Source organism: Drosophila busckii, chromosome 3R, assembly GCF_011750605.1.
Source record: "Drosophila busckii strain San Diego stock center, stock number 13000-0081.31 chromosome 3R, ASM1175060v1, whole genome shotgun sequence".
In the NCBI taxonomy this organism is placed as follows: domain Eukaryota; kingdom Metazoa; phylum Arthropoda; class Insecta; order Diptera; family Drosophilidae; genus Drosophila; species Drosophila busckii.
In genome coordinates, this window is record NC_046607.1 from 3,715,863 (window position 1) to 3,737,400 (window position 21,538).

General features: G+C 42.7%; 6 protein-coding genes across 7 annotated transcripts; 3 read left to right on the forward strand and 3 right to left on the reverse strand.

Moving 5' to 3' along the window:
* Nucleotides 1-192: 192 nt before the first annotated feature.
* LOC108602640 lies at nt 193-1,014 on the reverse strand. Its single transcript, XM_017990785.1, has one exon. The coding sequence runs from the start codon at nt 973-975 to the stop codon at nt 535-537; it is 441 nt and encodes a 146-aa protein (XP_017846274.1). The 5' UTR covers nt 976-1,014; the 3' UTR covers nt 193-534.
* A 226-nt stretch (nt 1,015-1,240) lies between these two features.
* On the forward strand, nt 1,241-3,030 carry LOC108604648 (nuclear pore complex protein Nup58). The gene is made up of 2 exons (XM_017994198.2): nt 1,241-2,176; nt 2,237-3,030. The coding sequence occupies exons 1-2, from the start codon at nt 1,340-1,342 to the stop codon at nt 2,963-2,965; spliced, it is 1,566 nt and encodes a 521-aa protein (XP_017849687.1). The 5' UTR covers nt 1,241-1,339; the 3' UTR covers nt 2,966-3,030.
* Nucleotides 3,023-4,570, reverse strand: LOC108604649 (developmentally-regulated GTP-binding protein 2). The gene is made up of 4 exons (XM_017994199.2): nt 4,398-4,570; nt 4,085-4,285; nt 3,360-4,024; nt 3,023-3,303 (listed from the first exon to the last, which is right to left on the reverse strand). Exons 1-4 carry the CDS (start codon nt 4,459-4,461, stop codon nt 3,142-3,144), a joined length of 1,092 nt encoding a protein of 363 aa, XP_017849688.1. The 5' UTR covers nt 4,462-4,570; the 3' UTR covers nt 3,023-3,141.
* A 362-nt stretch (nt 4,571-4,932) lies between these two features.
* On the reverse strand, nt 4,933-8,226 carry LOC108604243. The gene is made up of 5 exons (XM_017993617.1): nt 7,992-8,226; nt 7,275-7,925; nt 5,956-7,218; nt 5,341-5,896; nt 4,933-5,281 (listed from the first exon to the last, which is right to left on the reverse strand). Exons 1-5 carry the CDS (start codon nt 8,109-8,111, stop codon nt 5,034-5,036), a joined length of 2,838 nt encoding a protein of 945 aa, XP_017849106.1. The 5' UTR covers nt 8,112-8,226; the 3' UTR covers nt 4,933-5,033.
* Nucleotides 8,227-10,982: 2,756 nt separating this feature from the next.
* On the forward strand, nt 10,983-14,272 carry LOC108604244 (glycine receptor subunit alpha-4). 2 transcript variants are annotated; one of them, XM_017993618.1, is made up of 5 exons: nt 10,983-11,104; nt 12,339-12,438; nt 12,492-12,946; nt 13,003-13,652; nt 13,707-13,994. In XM_017993618.1, the coding sequence occupies exons 2-5, from the start codon at nt 12,368-12,370 to the stop codon at nt 13,992-13,994; spliced, it is 1,464 nt and encodes a 487-aa protein (XP_017849107.1). In that variant the 5' UTR covers nt 10,983-11,104; nt 12,339-12,367. The 2 variants fall into 2 exon arrangements, with proteins under 2 accessions (XP_017849107.1, XP_017849108.1); XM_017993619.1 differs by lacking the exon at nt 10,983-11,104 and having other exon boundaries at nt 11,809-12,438; nt 13,707-14,272.
* Nucleotides 14,273-18,722: 4,450 nt separating this feature from the next.
* On the forward strand, nt 18,723-21,153 carry LOC108602017 (serine proteinase stubble). The gene is made up of 5 exons (XM_017990020.1): nt 18,723-18,790; nt 18,872-20,286; nt 20,346-20,456; nt 20,511-20,823; nt 20,886-21,153. Exons 1-5 carry the CDS (start codon nt 18,785-18,787, stop codon nt 21,042-21,044), a joined length of 2,004 nt encoding a protein of 667 aa, XP_017845509.1. The 5' UTR covers nt 18,723-18,784; the 3' UTR covers nt 21,045-21,153.
* The last annotated feature ends 385 nt before the right edge of the window (nt 21,154-21,538 follow it).

Here is a 21,538-nt window from a genome sequence, read left to right on the forward strand (position 1 = left end):
CCACCACCCACCGTGGATTAGATGGATTTATTGCGCCAGCAGCAAATAAATTGTGATAACTTTACTTTTATTTTAAGTGCAGCCGTATTATTAAACGTAAAATACACTATAAAAATATTTATTTGTATTTATTTTTACAAAATATTTAAATGGAATGCAAATCAAAAGTAACAATATTTAAACTTAAGCGTATGCTGATAGGCTATGCTACTCTCTCTCGCTCTAGTGAATATGTAAGGTGTACATGATGCCGTTAACCCATTTACATGTGCAACATGTTTGGCTTAATTGAATTTGGTTTGAGAGCACAGCAACAAGGCAGCGAGAGAGCGAGTGATATTTCAAATTAGTTATTGATTTCCCCACAGGGGTCTATTCACCTCAAGTGCATTCACATGCATTTATTTGTTCAAAACAAGCTCATAATGTTCATTAATACGAAGACTTAAAGTGCTTCAAATGCAGCTACTATGTAATTAATACATAATGCAAAAACTTACAACTAATTGTGCGAGTGCAGCTCGACTTTTCATCTTAATGCTGCGACTTTTCCTCTTTCTTAACGAGCTTTGCACCAGTCAGAAGGTATGGGACTGGCGATGCACATGGAGACTGATCTGGATTGTAGACACCTGACTCTAGCGCGTAAAGCTGCGCCACACCCGAACGTGTGCCCACTACGCCTACATACTCGTCTTCATCGGTGTCGCTGTCGTAGAGATCATTCCGTCCGCCAATATTGATAAGCACGCGGCGCAAGTAACGCAGTTCATCTTGAGCATGGGAAACTTCTCGCTCCAGCGCCTTTATTTGGGCTTGCGGTATAAGCGGGCAGCCCAACGCGTGCAATATCTCCATCAATGGATCAACCGGCAGCGGATCTATTTCCACTAAATGCTCCAATATTTCAACTAAGCGCTTCATAACGCCAGTCTTATTTAAATAATCACTGTACTCTTCCGCGACTGAAGACATTTTCAATTTAAACGGGTAGCGAAATGCAAAACATGAAAAACGTGCGTAAATAATTTCCGAAGAAAGATAAAAACATATGATACAAATAACTGTAAATATTCCGCCAATTTAATACAACGTTGCCACTATGTTGAACTATAAACGACGCCATCTGGAGATCGTTACTACGACTCGATAACGATGTATGATTTTTTGTTTTGGTATTTTGCAGCAGCTCTGTGTGTGGTATTTTTTTAATTTCAGTTTTCGGTCACACTGCACTCCGCTGCAGACGTTTATTAATATTTTTAACAATTTACCTGTGTTTTTGTTTTACTCACAGCTTTAAATTTATTGTTAATTAGTGAAGCTCAAGTATTTCACCATGTCCTTTTTCTTCAATACACCCACAACAAACACTGGTCTACCTGCAGCGGCTCCAGGAGCAAATGTGTTTGGTGGTTTTGGCGCGAAGACAGCAGCGCCGCCAAATGCCTCAACTCTTGGCGGCTTGGCGGCCTCAGCAGCGCCCAGCTTCAGCTTTCCAGGCACAGTGAGTGCGGCGCCAACACTTAGCTTTGGCTCTCCAGCGACTGCTGCTCCAACATCCTTAGGATTGCCTGCGTTTGGTGCGTCTACGATGCCATTTGGATCAACAGCACCATCTGCATTTGGAACAACAGCACCATCTGCTTTTGGAACAACAGCACCATCTGCTTTTGGCACAACAGCACCATCTGCTTTTGGAACAACGGCACCATCTGCATTCGGAGCAGCAGCACCATCTGCTTTCGGAGCAGCAGCACCATCTGCTTTTGGTGCACCCCCTCTTGGAACAACAACCGCTACTGTGGCGCCAACGTTTAGCTTTGCGACGCCTGCAACGAGTGCGCCAACCACAGCTCCACCCGCCTTCGGAGCACCAATGACTGGAGCACTAGGTGGCGCTGTAGGAACATTTTCCTTTGCCAAGCCGCAGCCCACAGCCGGAGCTAGTCTTAATTTTAAAACCACCACAACGACGGCAACCGCCCAGCCCTTCACCAGTATGCCACTTGGTGGCTCTGTTTTCGCTGGGGGCACCAGTGGCGGCGTGTTTGGCAAGCCATTAACCGCTGGTGGACAGCCGGCCGCAGCACCACCGGCTTTTGTTGGTCTAGGTGGCATTGATGTGACGGCTATGCAACCCAAGCTAGGCGACAACAAACAGGATGGCATTAAGGTGCGCTAATAAATTGAGAATATTATTGGTAGTTAGTCAACTATGGATTTCTTTCAACAGATTAAGGAGACACAAGTGCCTGATGAGATTGTTAAAACTGTGGACGCGCTGAAAACTTACATAAAGCAACAGAAGACCATATCCTCCGACATTGGACGCACTTCGACGTCCAAGCTAAGCAATGTAAGCCATGAGATTACAAATCTACGTTGGGTGCTACAGAATGTGGCCAATTCGGTGGATGCGAATCATCAGCAAATCAAACAGATACGCAGTGAAACGGCGAAAGCCATACAATCGTTGGAGATGGCACAGCGAACACAAGACACGCCTGCCGCCCTGCAGTTTGAGAACAATGCTCCATTCCAGTACTTCCAGTGCCTGGTGGCCAAGTACGAGGAGGATCTGATATCGTTCCGACAGCAGATAACGTTAACTGAACGCCACATGCATGCACTGGCCAATCCACAGAATATTTCGCCAGACGATCTGAAGCGTGGTTTTCGTCAGCTCAACGAATCGTTCATCTCGCTGGCTGGACGCTTGCATGAGGTGCATCAGCGCGTAGAGGAGCAAAAGGAGCACTATTTGAATCTGCGACGGTATCGACTACGCGATGCAACTAACGTATTTGCCAAGCTCGATAGCTCCCCAGATCAACTGGTAGAACCTTCGCGCATCACCAGTGGCCCCACGCCCTTCTACAATATTTCTGGCATGAGAGCGTTGAACAAAAGTTATGCGTCTGCCACGGCGTCCAGCGCAAACAACACGACTGGCGCCAAATGATTATGGTTATGGTGGAATTATTGTTAGTTGTTATCAAGTAAAGTCTCAATAAACTCTTTTTACCAACCTAGTAGTAGTTTAATAATCAGCATAGGCAGATATAGGTATGTGTATTTCAACTGAACTTGAACACTAGCTTTAGATTAACAAACATGCATTTGCATTTGCGCCTCGCATTATTTTTTGACCACTTGAATCACATCCTCATCGGCCATTATATGAGCTATGCCCACACGCTGCGGCGAGTATTTCGTTGAGGTGCCCCACACCAGGCCGTATTTAAATTGAGCAGCAAGCGTCCGATGTATAGCGTGACACACATGCTCCACACTGACGCCCTAAATGAAAAGACGCTTTTAAAATGATGTTGTTTTCAATAAATTGAGAGACGTACCTTTCTCAGAATAAGGCCATCATCGAAATCTGGCGGTGCGCCAGGCTTCTTAGTGTATACTCTTATCAGCTGCAGTGCCTCCCATAGGGCCTCCAGCATGTAGTCTAGATTTAGCTTCATGTTGCAGCTGACCACAATTGAGTTTGGCTGTCGCGCTAGGCGATCCACCTCCTCTATGGATATTTGATCTATTTTGTTGTAAACATACAAACAAGGCAAGTAGACACGATTGGCAGTCACAACGTCGATGAACTCATCCTCTGTGCAGTCCTCTCGGAAGAGCACTTCCGCATTAAAGATCTTAAACGAATGCAAAATCATTTGAACCATTTTCTCACTACAGCGCGTCAGTGCACACGTGGAGTTGAAGCTTAGGCCGCCGCCCTTTTTTTGCTTGAAGTAAATGTTCGGCTTGCGTTTGTTAAGCCGTATGCCCACTGATTCCAGCTCACGCTCTAACAGCTCGCGATGAACATTGGGTTTGGTGGCGTCCAGCATCATCAGCACAAGATCGGCGGTACGTGCAACAGCAATGACCTGACGACCACGTCCCTTACCCTGTGCGGCACCTTCAATAATACCCGGCAAATCCAGCAGCTGTATATTGGCGCCCTGGTACTCAATCACACCCGGAATGCATGTCAACGTAGTGAACTCATAGTTGGCTAAAAACATAAATATGCATAAGTCATTTACTTTTCCCAAACATACAGTTAGTAGCTTACCTGCTTCCGATTCAGTTTTGGTCAGAGTCGATAACATAGTGGACTTGCCCACACTAGGGAAGCCTATAAGCGCCACACGCGCATCTCCACTTTTCAAAACATCAAAACCTTCACCCTTCTCACCTTTTTTCGCCGGCTCTAACAATTGGGAGCGGTATTTGGCTAACTTGGCCTTCAGCAGACCCAAATGATACTCGGTAGCTATGGAATGAAAATATCAAGTGCATTCTAACCATAAATTCCATTGCCAGCGTTGCGGATTTCGACGCCGCGTTGTCTCTTGCCGGCTTTGCACCTGCCACCAGCAGCTTACCTTTGTTCTTCTGAGTGCGGGCAATTTCCCTCTCAATTTCAGCAATCTTCTCTAGAATTCCCATGCTGACAGCTGTGTGGTTGCTTTTATTGTTCCCAGCATTAAATTAATAACAATATCAGGGCAGCAACCGATGTTTTTTTTGTTGTTTTATGAAGGCACTGCTAATAATTAGTAATGCGTCGCAGCATCGATTTCTATTCAAATAGGTATCGATACCTATCGATGCTTGGAGGCACAATATTTGCACTATACAAAATAAGACCGCAGAATTATTTCTTAATATTTGGATCTGTACATGTATTGTATATTGTATCCTAAAATGTATTCAAAATATTCTGTTTTTCTCTTTTGAATAGTTATCGATACATCTTTAAATAGTCTAACAGTTCAAAAAGAGAGCTGCCACCTTATCTCATTTAAAAGCCACTTAAGTTTGTGTTTAACGTTTATTTTGCGCAATTTACTTTTAATTAATTTTAATCTTGTAAAATAATAAAAATTTACACAAAACACATGTAAATAATGTTACACTTACAAGAAACAGCCATACACACGTAAATATCGGTTTATTACAATAGGTGATTAGAGAGCGAAGGATAGACTTAGTTCTAGTTGAAGCATTAAGTTGCAGTTTTAGTCGGCATAGTACCCATTCCCATCGTTGCCCATGAATTCTGTCCAGCGCTGTATTTCGATGGGATCTAATTCTGAGCACACCTCCCCTGGCTGTAAAGTGCGACAGGTGCACGTGAGGCCAATGCGTGTGACTATCAATTGGGATTCGTACTGTGGAAGAGCGGGCTCCACATCCACGAGACGCTCGCTCAGGCACTGTTTAAGAAACTGCTTACGCAGCACACGTAAATTCTCGGCGGTATAACCTTAAGAGCGCAAAATAGTAAGGTATTAATATTCATATATAAATCGAACTGCAACTCACTTTTATAAGCGCTTATTTTCTCCTCAACGCAACTCAAATCCTGCGGCGAGAACAACGGTGGATATGCCTCAGATTCGCGTATATTGAGCACAAAGGCAAAGTCAAGGGAAGAGCTGGCATTACCTAACGCCTTGAGCAACACACCTGTAGATGAAATGGAAGGCATATACCAGTTAACTGAAGCCATTGAATCTGGCGAGGCCGTGGTGGTTTCAGCTTCATCGCGCCTGCGACGTTGATACTGCGAATCTCTGCTGGAGCTTATTACTGCCGCTGCAGCATCGGCAGCCTGCTCATGCGCCTCATTGTCCAGCTCTAAGTCCCATAGGCTAACTGGAGACTGTGCCGCTGGCGGCTGACTTGTAGATGTAGATGTAGTGAGATCCATGTCGCCACTACGTACATCACGATTGCTGCCACTGGGATATTTGCTGCGCAAGTGTATCGGACGGTCGTTCTGCTCCGGTTGTGGCAACTCATCATTGTACACCAGCTCAAATTCTTCGGGTAAGCGCAGTGAATTTTCAGCAGGCAGCGGCAATGGTTCGTAGTCCCTCTGCAGCGATAGATTATAAATTATTTGTGTTATAGATTTTTGTTTGAAATTAAACTTACAAATTCCTTATAGGGTTCCTTGAGGAAGCCGTTACCAAAGCCATTAAGTTCATCAGCTACCTCTTCTTCTGGCAAGAGATCTGACAACGGACGCTTATGATGCTTGGCATGCTTAGACGTAATTGGCAACTGTTCACTTCGCTCCGTGGCCGCCGCCTGCCTGAGCAGCTGCTCCCGATTGGCAAGCAGTTTCTTGAGTAACTTGGGATGCTTTAGTGGACTCTGCTTACCAGCTGGTGCAGGACGATGCGTGCGATTCAGCTGTACCTCCAAATCATCTGTGCTAAAGAGCACAGCACCAGGTGGCTCAATGTGTCTAGCAATGGCATTAAGTTTCAGCACCGTGGACTCATTAAAGCGCAGCCGACAAGTATCCGCACGTGCCTGTAGAATGATGTCACTATCCAGCACAAATTCATACGCATCTCGTGCGTTGGGCCTGTTGCGGCACTGCAGCTGCCAGTGCAGGAAGAAATCGCCACCGAAGCTTTGCGAAATGGATACACCACCGAGCAGACTGCTAGCGCCACCAGCATCTGTCATAACAGCATTGAGCAAGGGCTGACCAGTGAGTCCACTCAGTATAGTTGTCTGCGAATAATAGTACACGGGAAAGCCTGGACCGGTGTTATACTTCACCATGAAATCGGTGACATTGTCGTGATCAAAGTGTCCAGGCACAATGGCGCTGACACACTCGCTGGCTGGGAAGGTATAGTTCCACATCATGCTGTAGTTGCGACCATCAAAGGCAAAGACGCTGCTATTGAAAGCAGCCACGATGACATCAGTAAATCCATCGCCATTGAGATCAGTTAGCACAGCTGGCACCATTAAACCCGAGGCCGCCTGCTGATGCAGCGGAGTGAAATGCTTTTCGCTGGTGTGCGCCATGAGCGTCAACAGACGCAGACTGTAAATGCCACCGGGTGTGTTTTGCCCTCCAGTAAGCATGAGCAGCAGCTCGGTGCCATCGTTGCGCGTGAGCAGCTGAATGGGCACAAACATCTCCTCACGATGTGGCGTGGGTATGCTGCGCAGCACTTTTCCCGTTTTGCCTGAAATGAGCTTGATGTGCCCGGCTCTGGACTCCTCGCGCTCCTCCAGATGCGCAGCTATAATCTCGGGCACCTCATCGCCGTCCAGATCGCGCAGCACGTTAATTGTATACAAGTCCATGACTATAGGCGAATTGGTCTCCACCTCCAGCTCATGGAAGTTCCAGATGACCTGACCAATGCTTCCACTTATGGCAAATATCATCTGCAAAGCAATCACATGCAATAAAGCTAGAGAGGATTTAGCATGATAATACTTACACCCAGTCTGCCAGCGGCTACGCAGTCGGTGACGCCATCGCGATCAATGTCTACATTGCAGTGTAGTGAGAAAACATTCGCCACACTCCAGGTCTGCCATAATATGGAGCCATCGATGCCATTCAAGGCTACAACGCCGCCCTCGCAGGGCACATCATCGGTTTGCTGCGCGGACTTGCAGCGCGGCAGCGGTATGCCCTCATAATGTATATTATCGTCCACGCCGTAGCCGAAGATGAGCTCCTTGATGCCATCACCATTGAGATCAGCGGCACGCAAAGGACTCTCGCTGTTCATGCGCGGCAGACTGCGCGTCCAAAGGCGCTGCACGCTAATCTGTGTGCAGGGCACAAACTCGCTGCCAAGGCTGCTGCCATATGCGACATTGTCAGCCGGAGCGGCTACTTTCGGCTCGCTCCACCAGTGATTTATGCGCTGCACGGGCAAAGGGAATAAAGTGAGCAGAAGGGCAGCCAGACTTAGAAGAGCACAGAGCACGGTTAGGGCGGCCAAGGTATAGCAAAAGGGCTCGCACCAACGGCAGCAGCGTCTGCGCTTATGTTGCTTCATAATGGGCGTGGAGCTGGAGCCGAGGCTGTGCTTGCGACGTGGCGCCATCAACGGACGCTTGAGTCCTTGCTCCTCGCTGCGCTGTAAGTGTCAAAAAAAAAGTTATAAATAAATAACAAACTTATGTTTTAATAGTCGCAGACTCACTTTGGCGGAACGCGCATCCTTAATAAACACCTCATCATCCACATCATCGCTGATATCCTCATCAATCGAGTCCCGTATGGCAACTCGCTTGGATGGCACATATGGTCGCAGTTTATTCATGTTTTGGCCTTAACAATTAAGCTCTGGGAACGACGAAAACGTCAACCGCCAACCACACGCAGTATTTATTGTATTTAATTAACTAATGTGCTAACTGTATATCATTTTTCTAATATTTTGTGCTTGCAGTAGCAATTGCAATTCAACGATGCGCGTCTTCGTGCTGTGTAAAAATCAATAGCGACGTCACTACCAACCACTCAGCTGTCCAACTGACGAACTGACGCATGCGCCTGCAGCTGCAAACTCTTTGCTTGCAACACTCACCACCAATGTAACCGCACACGTGTCTGGCTACAGGTTTGTTTGTCAACAATGGGGCGACAATGACGTTGTCTCCACCTGAGCTGGCAACTGTTGCTGACTGTGCCATCCCTTTAAATAGGCGCCATCCCCTCCAGCCAATCGCGCTCTCGCTGACAAAAGCAAAAACCCACCACACACAACTCCCTTATTAACAATTTCGAAGTCGGTTCAATGGCCTCGCTGCTTTTGCTTTTTTATGAATGAAGCGAGGAGACTCTCACAGCTTTACTGCTTGCCATTCAGCAAACTTCCGCATGCTGGAAAATCTGTGTCACTAACTTTGTTGTTTGCTTAGCTGTTGTGTGTGCTCTCTGTCTGCCTGCTTATTAATTTTTTAACATATTGATCAAGTCAAGCAAGCTGCAGAGACAAGCTTAGTTTTGAAACATTTCTTCTGCGTTTGACGTCACGCATCAGCGCAACCAAAATTATTTTATACAAATACAAATTTCATTTCAATGACTTTTTGTTTGCAACTTAAAAGCGCGCCAAAGTCAAAACCTTTGCGAATTTTTCGCCCGCCTGCAAGCATCAGCAAAAAACTTAAGAGCACCACTTAGTTGCAACGGCGCAGGTTGTGAGGCGGGGGCTGGGCGAGGGCGAGGGCGAGAAAACTGTGATTTTGGTTGAAAAGCGTGCACAGCCAGCCAAGTACTTAGGTCAGGTCCAAAAGCAGCCACAGCCACAAGCTTGACTGCATTCGAATAAACTATAGAAATATCAGAGGCTTTTTATAGCAGCAGCTGCTGCGCGAATGGTGCGGAAGATGAGAAAGATGAGAGGATGCTGCGGCAAGTAACATAAGTGTGTTATTATCGCATCAGAGATAATTTAATAACGACGTTGATGACGAGTTGCTGTTGGCTGTGGCTGTGGCGATGGCTGCTGCTTTTGCAGGGGCCAAAGGATGTCTTTGCTGAAGTGTTGCGGCCAGGCGTAGAGTGCTCCGGCGAGAGCTGCTGGCGCTTATAAGAGACTACATGGTTTGTTAAACTATACCCATCTACTTATGTACATCAAGGTTAAAAATACATATATCCTTTGCTTTCAGTTGGCGACACTGCTGAATATTTTCATAATTATATTAATGCCAGCTTAGACTGCCGCCGACGTCTTATGCTAACCTGGGAATAGAAATTATTGCAAGTGGCAAGTGGCGGCGTTAAATTCAAGGGCATTTCAACTAGCAACGACATTTATTGATATAAGTGAATAACACGTTTAATTATAATTGGTTATACTAATAGAAATTTAAATAAATTTAACATGTTTAAAGTATTACATGAGTTCAGATTGGGATTAAATTTTCATAAATGTATTTTTGCCTATTTATTTATGAATATATATTATAAATTATATATTAGCTATTAGATATTATATAAATCTTTCAAAGTATTCTGTATATTCTATAATAATATGATTATACTAGGCATTAAATATTTCATAATTCTCTTAATCCATTCTTAGAATTTTGAAAAACAAAACTGAATTTAACCGCTTGGCTATAAATTTTTTTACTTAGAAGCAGTTCAAGGCAAAGGTTCATTGAATTAATTTAATCGATGCATACTTATTAACTAAATTTAATCCTAATGTACTTTTAAGCTGTTTGCTGTTTATTTACAAGAGTTTGGCGCAGCTTAGCGTCAATCAATTGCATTTCATTAGCAATTCGTGTGAAATCCTAGCTTATCCTTTGCCTGTTTGTTACTTTTGCTGCAATAAAATGTCTTATTGTTGCAGCTGTTGGTTTGTCTACTGCGACAAATGCCACTTGGGAGCAGCCACTCTACAAAAGTTTGTTCCGCAGCTACTAACAAGCCAATTGATTGAACAAATTGTGGCGCTAAAGTGACATTCAGAAATAAATGTCAAGAGACAATGCTACTTTTACAGAAATTAAATGTTAATTTGGCAATAGTTTCGTCTGCAACATCAGTGCAGTTGGAACGCTCAGCTGGAGGACGTGGGCTCATCACTGGTGCTGGCGATGATGATGACGACAGAGCCGAGCAGATTATGTGGAAAGGCAATGCCAAACTACTTGACGAAATTATGTTAAGTGACTATGGCAAAACAAACACACAAACACATGCATATATGCATACTATATATACACCCTTTGTATCCTTTTGGCAAGAGATGTGTCTTCGGCTTCGGCATTCGTTCAATGCATGCTTTAAAGAATTCTCCTAGTTTCTACATTTATGGGCTAAGGCCTTTCACTTTTATAGCATGCTAAGGTCTACAGCGTCTCAACAACGCACACACATACACACATACACATGCACACACACATACTTTCAATATAAGCTGTCACTGCATCCTTCGTTGGTGAAATTCGTGTTCGTCTTGTTCGTTTGGCAACGTTTTAAATTCAAATTTGCTCAGCGCCAACCGTCAGTTGTCATCGAATGTGCAAACCGTAAAGACGTTAAAATCAGCCAATCTAAACTAATATCACATAGTTATAATTAAATATTAAAGTGCTGCCAATTGTGCTATAAAATTTAAGACAAATTATAAATTTTAATTTATTACTTCAAATCAACGTATCTCGAATATAATCAAAATGTTTCAAATTTGATTTTGCTTGACAAAATGCTGTCATTTGTGTTATATAATCGCTGTCAGGACTTGTGAAGCGTATTAAGTATTTTAAATCTATCTATAACATATAAAAAAAAGTAATATACTTATAATTTAAACATTATATCAAAAAATATATACAAAGTCATATAGATAGAGAATAACTTCTTTAGTTCTTCAAATATTTTAAAGCACAAGTGCATTTCATTTCCTTTTTTTCACATATTTAGGGCTAGAAATATTCCATTTATTAATAAAACCAACGCCTAGGCAAAAGTTTAAGAACATTATTATATACTTACTGCCACACGCAATTGACAGAAATAGTTCCTTAAGTGCTTAAAAAACTCTTTTCAAAATTAAGGGTTATTTTTTAATTAAAATGTATGCTTAAATACTAAGAGAAATAATTATTAGCGTCTAACATAAAATTTGAGAAAAAGTAGTTTACTTAAAGCCGTATTAAATATTTTAATTTTAATTCATGGATCGTAACTGTTAAAAATAAAAATAGTTTTAAACTTTTCTTAGAGAAAAAATGAATACAAAATTTAAATTTTCTAAAAGAAATCTCTACAAAATATTTTATATTCATTCCTTGTTATTCCCCATATTTTTATTCTCATTTGTATACTTATCACAAAAATTCTGGGCTTTAAATTTGATCGATTATTGTTAATTACACTCGCTGCTCTAATTGTAATTAAATTAAGAATACATATTGGCCTAATTTTGCATTAGTAAAGCAACCAAACCCCGAAGCAAAAGTGCAGTGAGCACTCCTGCCACAACAATCGTCCTTGTCTAGTGCGCTCGTCGTCGTCTTGCTTGCTGCCTTCAATCATGCCGCTGAATGGGGCACACACTGCAGCGGCATCGGCATCGGCAGCCTCACAAAAGGCGCATGGGCCACTTAAAGCCCGTGGTACCCACCGCCCCGAGCGCAGCTGCTGACGCCCGCTTCGAGTGGATTTAATTGTGAATTAAGTCAGTATTGTGGCCTCAGCATACAGAGACTGAGTGGAACTGCATGGAAGGCACGCGCAGAGACGTTGGGCAGGTTGAAGAAAACTGAGAACAGGGTTGCGCCAATGCCGAGGCTATGGCAGCAAGCAAGAAAGCAGGAAGTGAGCTAGTCTATTGTTTCGAAAAGAATTTTTACATTTATTTACACCGTTAAGCAGCATAATTGTTGCTATTTTCATCAAGTTCGAGCCGAGCTCTCGATGCATTGTCAATGCCAGTGACACCGTTCGAGAGTTTTGCTTTGATGCCAACGCAAGGTCGAGTCACGGCCGTAACTGAAACTGTTTTAATTCTTAACTATTGTAGAGCTATCGGCAAGAGCATTAAAGGCAAAGATGGTAGCGCAAATAATTCTAATTGCCATTTGTTTTATTTGCCTTAAACACTACGCCAAGGGTGAATTTCAGTAAGTTGCCTATAATAAGTATTTTGTTAAGCTTAATACTACGCTCTCTATAGACAAAGTCTGGCCATAACTGATATTTTACCGGAGGACATTAAACGGTACGACAAAATGCGTCCGCCCAAGAAGGAGGGTCAGCCCACTATAGTTTATTTCCATGTTACTGTTATGGGCCTGGACTCCATTGATGAGAACTCCATGACCTATGTGGCTGATGTTTTCTTTGCGCAAACCTGGAAGGATCATCGTCTACGTCTGCCTGAGAACATGACGCAGGAGTATCGTCTACTTGAAGTCGATTGGCTCAAGAATATGTGGCGTCCGGACTCGTTCTTCAAGAATGCCAAGTCTGTTACATTTCAAACCATGACTATACCCAATCACTATATGTGGCTCTACAAGGATAAGACTATACTATATATGGTCAAGCTGACGCTCAAACTCTCGTGCATCATGAACTTTGCCATTTATCCACATGATACGCAAGAGTGCAAACTACAAATGGAGAGCTGTAAGTTTTGCATTGCAAACATCATTAAACGCTTATGCTTATTATGCATTATTTAGTATCTCACACTACAGATGATTTGATCTTTCAATGGGATCCCACGACGCCGCTGGTGGTGGATGAGAACATTGAACTGCCGCAGGTGGCGCTGATACGCAACGAGACTGCGGATTGCACGCAGGTCTACTCAACGGGCAATTTCACCTGCTTGGAGGTGATCTTTACGCTGAAACGTCGTCTGGTCTACTATGTATTCAATACTTATATACCCACCTGCATGATTGTAATCATGTCCTGGGTATCGTTTTGGATCAAACCGGAGGCGGCGCCAGCGCGTGTAACTCTAGGCGTGACGTCACTGCTAACGCTTTCAACGCAGCACGCCAAGTCGCAATCATCGCTGCCGCCAGTGTCCTATCTAAAGGCTGTGGATGCATTCATGTCCGTTTGCACGGTCTTTGTGTTCATGGCGCTGATGGAGTACTGTCTGATAAATATTGTGCTCAGCGATACGCCCATACCCAAGCCCATGGCGTATCCGCCAAAGCCCGTAGCAGGTGAACCAGGAAAAAAGGAGGGCGAAGCAGGCGCGGGCACACCACCCGGTGGCAGCAATGCGCCAGGCAACAAGCCAACTATGATGCCTCTGGCTGATGATAAAATTGAAAAAATTGAAAAGATATTCGATGAAATGACCAAAAATAAACGCGTAAGTTAAGTTAACTTCAGCTATTGCACATTTAATGCTTAAATTTGTTTTCAGATTGTTACAACAACGCGACGTGTGGTGCGACCACCGTTGGATGCAGATGGACCTTGGATTCCACGCCAGGAATCTCGCATAATATTGACTCCAATAGTAGCGCCGCCACCACCACCGCCGCCGCCGCCACCAGCACCTGAGCCAGAGCTGCCCAAGCCGAAGCTTACACCAGCCCAGGAGCGGCTCAAGCGTGCTATCTACATTGATCGCTCCTCGCGTGTGCTCTTCCCAGCGCTCTTTGCCAGTCTCAACTGCATCTATTGGATTGTGTTCTACGAGTATCTTTAAGCCAAGCAAATTGCTCGCTCAACTGTACATATGAGTCTAGGCCACCCCCCACATTTACTCTCTACATATTTCGCAATTAAGTGTTAATTGTTCACATTATAATAACGTATACTTAAGCTAACACGTACAAGCTTTAAAGCAACAAATTTTAAACACAGTTAAAGTATAAATACAACATACATATTTAGCTATTATCCTTATAACAATTAATACTAATGGATATGCGAGTATATTTAATTCCTAAATGCTTAATGTTCAAATATTCAGTGGCATTGTAGTTCTAGCTACTAATCTAAAATGCTTTTAATTGTAAATAAATCAAATAAAATATTAGTCAAATGACTACCAAGTTATTTTAAACTTAAGCAGAGTAAGACTTGTATTAAAGTTTTAGCTGCACTGCACAGCTTTACAGTTTGAAACTTTCGTTAGCATTCAATTCGTTATTTAAACAGCTGTTGCTAAACTTTCAAAGCATTGCGCATGCGCAATGTTGGCAAGCTAAGCTTTTTGTATGGCGCTAAATTTGAAATACAATTCAAACGTGAACAATACACACTCTATGCATATGCATAGTATGTATATACTATAGTTGTATGTAAATTCCACTTTTTTATTTTCCCAGTCATTAAGCGTTTTCGTTATTTTTATTAATGCGAACATATGTACCATATGTAAATTATATTTTTTTTGTAACCTGTTGTTGCAGTTTGACTGCTCTTGTTGCTTTTCATTTTAAAGGTGTCAACAGTTGTGCGAACAATAGCGTACAAAAATAAAGAAATGTAAGTAAATACATTTCTATGCGTTCATATGCTGTTCACATATGAATAGTCAATTAATTATGTTGGTCACACGCTCCAGACTTTTGCTTTTCACGGTCGTTAATGACGACAACAAGGCCTAAGCTCTGTGATCAAGTCGGCCTATTTGAGACTGGCTTCTGGGCACATAGCTGGGCTATAAATCTAGACAAGGCGCTACGCGAAATTTCGAGCTTTATTTATTCTTCGAATTGTTCAACAACTGCGAATTGATGTGCGCCTGACCAAAATATTGTAAAATTTTCTATTTACAATTGTCATAAACCAAAAATATATATATTGTATAATTAACTTGAATGCATTATTCAATAATTTAACATTTTTTTTTTTTAGCATTTGTCAACTTTTAAAACTCAAGGTTTTCGGTTGAATTAACAGCAATTCATATGGATTTCCCCTAAGCTGGCTGCGCTTCAAACTCTATTGAACAATACTAAATTGAAGATTTAGTGCTAAGGCCTCTGCTGAAGTTGCTCAGCCTGAACAAAAAACATCGCTATAATCAATTTGCATTTTAAGTGGGCCAAACTGTTGGGGGAAACCATCTGACAATGAATCATTCGAAACAGCATTGAGTGACTGCCTTTTGGGCACTTTGTGGAGTAAACAAAAAAAACATTTAAAAATAAAAACAAATTAACGAAGGTTGCGCAAATTTTTGCCAAAAGCGTGCGGGGTAATACCTGAGGCGCTAAGTAAATATATTTTATGGGCGTGTGGGCTGTCTGGCATTGCGTATAGACAGTTTATTGTGTTTTGTATAGAAGGTGCGCGAAATTATTGTTAAAGCTGTAATGTTAAATAGGAGCAGATAAGATAAACTACTCTTTATACATTTGTGTATAGTTAACTAAACTTGTCTTCAATAAGTACAAAGTGTATAAAGTTTGCGACTTACTGTAGCAGACCTTTCTTTTTAATATTAAGGTATTGCTACTCTTTTCACAAAAGCAAAACGAAACGGAACGAAGTAACAACAACAACAACAAGAGGCCTTCCAAGCTCAGACGACGGTTCAACTTTGAGCGCGACTCCAAGACATAGCATGAGTACAAAAAGTCACTTTGGTTGTTGTCGCTTTGCTGTTGGCTCTGTGTGTCTGCCGTGTCGTTTTGTCTTTTGCAGTTTCAGTTTCAATTTCAGTCGAACTCGGGCAGCAACGGCATACGGAAGCAGCCGCGGCGCAGGCGCAACCAGCAAAAAATAATTCAAATAAAAAAATGCATAACTCTTGTATTTATACAATATAGTGTAGCTAAAATATTAACAACAAAGTGAAATTTAAGTGGCAGCAAAAAATTAAATAAATAAATATTACAGCATTAAATTATAAAATAAATTAACAAGGCAGACAAACTAACTATATATATAAAGTTTGCTGATTAAGATAAACTTTGTGTGTTGAACGCGACGCTTAACACTTTCATTTTCATTGAGCCGACGTTTTCGTTAAGTTCGCTGTCGCCGTTGGCTTCGTTCAGTTGTGTTGAATAACAGTAAACAATAAACGTATATAAAATAAATAAACTCATTTAGTTTTGTTGTTTATGAATACCCAAAACGTTTAGATAACAAATATAAATCTAATAAATTAATTAAACAAAATGCATTGGACTGCATATCTGTTGTGCCTAGGTTAGTATATTCAAAATAAATGTTAGATGTGGTAAGACGCATGCAAAGACATGTTTGTTTATTTATTATTATTGCCGCGATGCTCCAGATACGCGCATAGGCATGCCAGGCGTGTATAGAAAAAAAACAAATAACTTAGGCAACAAACTTGATTTTTGAAATGAAGTATGACTTAATATTTATTATAATTATAGTAACGCGAAATGAAAACCAAACTATTTGCCATTACTCCAAAAACGTGACTAAGTGTGCAACTTTCTTTGTCAAAATCTTCCGCCAACTGAGATGTTTGCGTGTGTGTGTGTGAGTGACGTCATTTTAAAACCTGTTGACTGCGCATTGCACTCCATGTCCAAGGCCAGCAAAAAATTTGCGCCAACTGCCAGCTGGCAAACTAACTGTCCAGCTAATGCCAACTACTGTTCACACACACACACGTGCACATGGGGCAGCACTTTGTCGCACATGAGTATCTTTGGTATTACAGCAACGTGCCGAGCCTATCCTCATATATTATGCAACTACAACAAACGCTGTCGTCTGTCAGCGTTCGCTGCACAAATTGAAACTTTAACAAATATTATTGTTGTTGTTGTTGTTGTTAGTGCTGGCAAAGACCACGAATTGTACAATTTTATGTTATACGTATACTCGTTTGGTATCTTCAGCTTCAGCTGTTTGTCTTTATTATAGCTCTGCCTCTGGCGCTGTCTCTTTCTATTTAAACTGCTCGCTAGCATTGCTCAATGGCTGAATTTTCCCGCTGTGCGCGGCTGGCAATTTAGTTTTCCCAGCCAGTTGGCTGGAATTTTCACTTTCGTTTGGCATAAGCCACAGCTGGCCAACTGCCAGATTAACTTAAGCTGCAATTAAAGCGACTGCAAGCTAAGAAGTGTAAGCTAATTGTCAAATTATTAAATTAGTAAATCATTGATGCATTATGCATATCAAATTCTATACAACTTTGATCTTTCTTTCGGCTGCTGCTAACCTAGTTTGCTATAAGAAGCTAGCACAATCCAATTCAAGCTTTAAGCAACCACAACAAATGCGAATTGTGCCCCATGTGCTCCCAAAAGGGCCATTCACTTTTCAACCGAAATAATTTCTAAATGCCGGCTCAGATACAATTTTTTTTTTTTTTTTTTGCTGTATAATTGGACAATATTTCATTGTGTGCACAACAACAACAACCACAACGTGCAAGAAGCAGAAAAATGGAAAAAAACACAAAAGCATTGCTATTGGTATGGGCAATTTAATTCCAAGTGAAAGTGACAAAGTTGCAGTGCGCACCTCGAAAAATGTTAATGAGCACTGAGACGGCGCATAAAATTTATAAAAAAAGGCAAAAAAACGATAACCAAAACAAAAACAAAATCAGAGTAATACTGTAACAGCTTAACCCAAATCATTTGGCGATAATATCAAACTTTTATGCAAAGAGAAACTTTTTGGTTTTGCTCTCGACTGCGACCTTGAGTTAAGCTGACTCCGCGCAGAGAATATTCAAAAAGGGCACTCTGCATTGCCCTGGTTTGGGGGCTACTCAAGAAGCAGCAACGAACTGTCGGACAAGTCATTAAGTAGCCGCGTAACCAGATTATGTCATAACAGTAAACGCCAGGCAAAGCGCAAAAGCAAATAAACACACTAAATAAACATTAACTGCTTCAGTTGCGGATATGTTGAGCAGCGAGTGCAGCCAAAAGGGCGAACGAGACAGACAGATAGATAGATACGCCATAAGAGACCGACATACTTTCTCACAGATGCGCGTAATAACAATTTGCAGCATTACCCAACTATAACGGGCAGGTTTGCATAAGCAGAAATCAATTGCAGATTTTATATAGAAGTAGTTAGGGAATTGTCAATTTGACAGCAATAAATAATAATAAATTAAAGTAAACATAAAACAATTTGCAGATTTTAATTCACTTAATATACTTAATTTTACTTTATGCTCAATACGCTTTTAAACATTTCCAGGCAGTTGTCAATAATTGTTTTATTCAATATGCAATTGTAATTTACTTTCAATACAACAAATATTTAAAGTGTATTAACATTTTCTATATCAAAACTCAAGCTCAAGCGTTTCAAAAAAATGTTGCTGAGCAAAATATGCAAAACTAGTTTATTTTTAAAATGCTATCAACTTAATGGGCTATTTATATTAATATAATAGCGTTTAAAACTTGTATTTATTTTTAAACAAGTTGCCTTATATAATTAATTTAAATTAATTTATTTTAGTGCTTGCGTCTCGAGTGCAGGCTGAGGGCAACGCTGATGCATATGACGAGGAGCAGCCTACACATCTAACCAATGATGGTAAGTAAAATAAGCTTAGCTTTTAATTAGCTTAAACGGACGTTCACAACTTTAACTATTAAGGCAGCGTCTTTCTTTCAGCCGCAGCTACACGATGCGCGCTTGGGGCGACAGCTGAGCAGCGCACCCGAATATAGCTACAGCAGCAGCAGCAGTAGCAGTGCCAGTGAAGTGGACAGTGAAGATGATGAAGATACCAGTGAATACTACGATAGCGATGAGGAGGAGGAGGAGACAAGCAGCGACAGCAGCAATGACTCGTCGCTGCCACGACTGCTCTCGCCTTCAACCTTTCATCGCATCTCTGAGACGCTGGGCGCACTCAACCATGTGGGACATATGCTAGTGGATATGACTCGCGGCGGGCAAGACAGCAAAACTGAAAATTCTACTAGCAGCAGCAATGAGTCTGTCTCCACTACAACTGAGTCCAGCTCTACAAGCAGCAGCAGCAGCTCCGCTTTGCTGGCCAAGTCTGAGCCGCTGCCCGGCATCTCTGGCAAGATTTTGGATACTACTGCCACACTATCTGCCAATAGTTTATTGCCAGCAGGCAAGCCTGCAAATCTAAGCGCCGTACTTGTAGCCAACAAGCGTGTGGACCAGGAACAGCAGTCGCCCATGTTCGTGCAGACCAAGGATGCCAAGCAGCCGCAGCAGCAGCAGAAGAGGAAGCGCAAGAAGAACAAGAACAAACAGAAGCTAAAGAAGCCCAATGAGGAGCCAACGCAAGCTACATCACAGTCGCTTGAGAAGATTAAAATACCCACAACGCCACGCACCACGCTAAGCACCGCTGGCACCACCAGCATCAGCACTTTGCGTCCACTTGATCAGCTGGCTGTAGCTAGCGAAGATGCCGCCACTGGCAAGGAGGTGGAAAATCATTGCAAGACGCCCAGTGGACGTCCAGGACGCTGCGAGGATCTCAGCAGCTGTCCCGCGCTGCTGCTCAACTTGAGCAGTTTGCGTGAATCGCTTTGCTTCAAGAGTCTCTTTGTGCCTGGAGTTTGCTGTCCGCTGTCTGCTGCCGAAAGCTCCACTACGCTAACTACACAACGTCCACTGAAGCTAACAGCACGCCCTATAACCAGCAGTAGCACTGCCAGGCCAGCTAGCACCACCAGACGCACTACTGCGCGTCCCACTGTGCGACCCACAGCTAGACCCAGCAAGCCCACTAACAGTTTGGTGCTGATACCGCAGCTCAAGCCCTCGACTACGACAACAAGCACAACGACTGAGGTGCCACTGGAACCCGATGAGCTGGAGGATATAGCCAACAATATTGTCGATCCGGATGAGTGTGGTCAGCAGGAGTACTCAACGGGTCGCATTGTGGGCGGCGTTGAAGCGCCCAACGGTCAATGGCCCTGGATGGCGGCAATTTTCCTGCACGGCCCCAAGCGCACAGAGTTCTGGTGCGGTGGCTCGCTCATTGGCTCCAAGTATATTCTGACAGCGGCGCATTGCACGCGTGACTCCAGACAGAAGCCGTAAGTGGGCAGCAACATCATCTAAACTCCATGGGGATTACATTGAATTTGAATTACAGTTTTGCTGCCAGACAGTTTACGGTGCGTTTGGGTGACATTGATTTGTCCACGGATGCGGAGCCATCTGATCCGGTTACGTTTGCCGTCAAGGAAGTGCGCACACATGAGCGGTAAGTCCAGCAGACTTTGCTTAATTGCACTTAACTCAAGCATCTCTTGTTTAGTTTCTCGCGCATTGGCTTCTATAATGACATTGCCATTCTGGTGCTGGACAAGCCTGTGCGCAAATCCAAGTATGTGATACCTGTCTGCCTGCCCAGAGCTGGTCGCATGCCGCCCAAGGATCGCTTGCCTGGGCGTCGTGCTACTGTTGTCGGCTGGGGCACCACCTATTATGGCGGCAAGGAGTCCACCAGCCAGCGACAGGCGGAGCTGCCCATTTGGCGCAATGAGGACTGTGATCGCAGCTATTTCCAGCCCATCAACGAGAACTTTGTCTGCGCTGGCTACTCGGACGGCGGCGTTGATGCCTGCCAGGTAAGAAGCTACAGGCTTAACCCATCCACAGCAAATTAATATGCGTCTATCGTTTATTCCAGGGCGACTCTGGTGGACCGCTGATGATGCGCTATGACTCGCATTGGGTGCAGCTGGGCGTTGTTTCCTTTGGCAACAAATGCGGCGAGCCTGGCTATCCCGGCGTCTATACTCGCGTCACAGAGTATCTCGACTGGATTCGGGATCATACGCGGGATTGAGCAAATCTTAGTTAGTAGCTGTAGCTAGTTTTATGTTCGCGCTAGTCTATATGTACGTTTAATACTCTGCGTTCCCAGCTCTGTTTCTATCTCTCTCTCTCTCTCTCTCTCACTCTCTCTCTATATTTATTAATTTCAAACTGTTGAAATTTGATATTGCTAATTGTTTTTTATTAATTAATCTGTGTATACTTAGCAGTTGTTAATTAAATTATTAAAAAATTCCATTATATCTGTTGTTTATTTAATAACTAAAATAAAATGAGTCTTTTGTCGGCTTGCCAATGGATCTGAGTGAATATTTTTATTTTTTGCAGATTGCCTTGACACCCAATAAATAAATAAGCTAGAGCTTAAGTAATAATAGTGCTCATAAATATTAATAATCTTAGCAAACTTGAAATTATCTAGAACTAATTGATTTTAATTTATTCGCGACTTATAAATTATCTTTAGTAAAAAAAAAACTTAATTTTAAATTGAATGGAATTTAA

Coding starts and splice junctions, on each gene's coding strand:
- LOC108602017 (XM_017990020.1), top strand. Junction 20,457..20,510: donor GAAGTGCGCACACATGAGCG/GTAAGTCCAGCA, acceptor TCTCTTGTTTAG/TTTCTCGCGCATTGGCTTCT. Junction 20,824..20,885: donor GCGGCGTTGATGCCTGCCAG/GTAAGAAGCTAC, acceptor CGTTTATTCCAG/GGCGACTCTGGTGGACCGCT.
- LOC108604649 (XM_017994199.2), bottom strand. CDS start 4,461: ATGGGAATTCTAGAGAAGATTGCTGAAATTGAGAGGGAAATTGCCCGC. Junction 4,286..4,397: donor CCGCACTCAGAAGAACAAAG/GTAAGCTGCTGG, acceptor TTCATTCCATAG/CTACCGAGTATCATTTGGGT. Junction 4,025..4,084: donor CAAAACTGAATCGGAAGCAG/GTAAGCTACTAA, acceptor TTATGTTTTTAG/CCAACTATGAGTTCACTACG.
- LOC108604243 (XM_017993617.1), bottom strand. CDS start 8,111: ATGAATAAACTGCGACCATATGTGCCATCCAAGCGAGTTGCCATACGG. Junction 7,926..7,991: donor AGGATGCGCGTTCCGCCAAA/GTGAGTCTGCGA, acceptor TGACACTTACAG/CGCAGCGAGGAGCAAGGACT. Junction 5,282..5,340: donor GAAAATAAGCGCTTATAAAA/GTGAGTTGCAGT, acceptor TGCGCTCTTAAG/GTTATACCGCCGAGAATTTA.
- LOC108602640 (XM_017990785.1), bottom strand. CDS start 975: ATGTCTTCAGTCGCGGAAGAGTACAGTGATTATTTAAATAAGACTGGC.
- LOC108604244 (XM_017993618.1), top strand. CDS start 12,368: ATGGTAGCGCAAATAATTCTAATTGCCATTTGTTTTATTTGCCTTAAA. Junction 12,439..12,491: donor TACGCCAAGGGTGAATTTCA/GTAAGTTGCCTA, acceptor CGCTCTCTATAG/ACAAAGTCTGGCCATAACTG. Junction 12,947..13,002: donor CAAACTACAAATGGAGAGCT/GTAAGTTTTGCA, acceptor TGCATTATTTAG/TATCTCACACTACAGATGAT.
- LOC108604648 (XM_017994198.2), top strand. CDS start 1,340: ATGTCCTTTTTCTTCAATACACCCACAACAAACACTGGTCTACCTGCA. Junction 2,177..2,236: donor ACAAACAGGATGGCATTAAG/GTGCGCTAATAA, acceptor TTCTTTCAACAG/ATTAAGGAGACACAAGTGCC.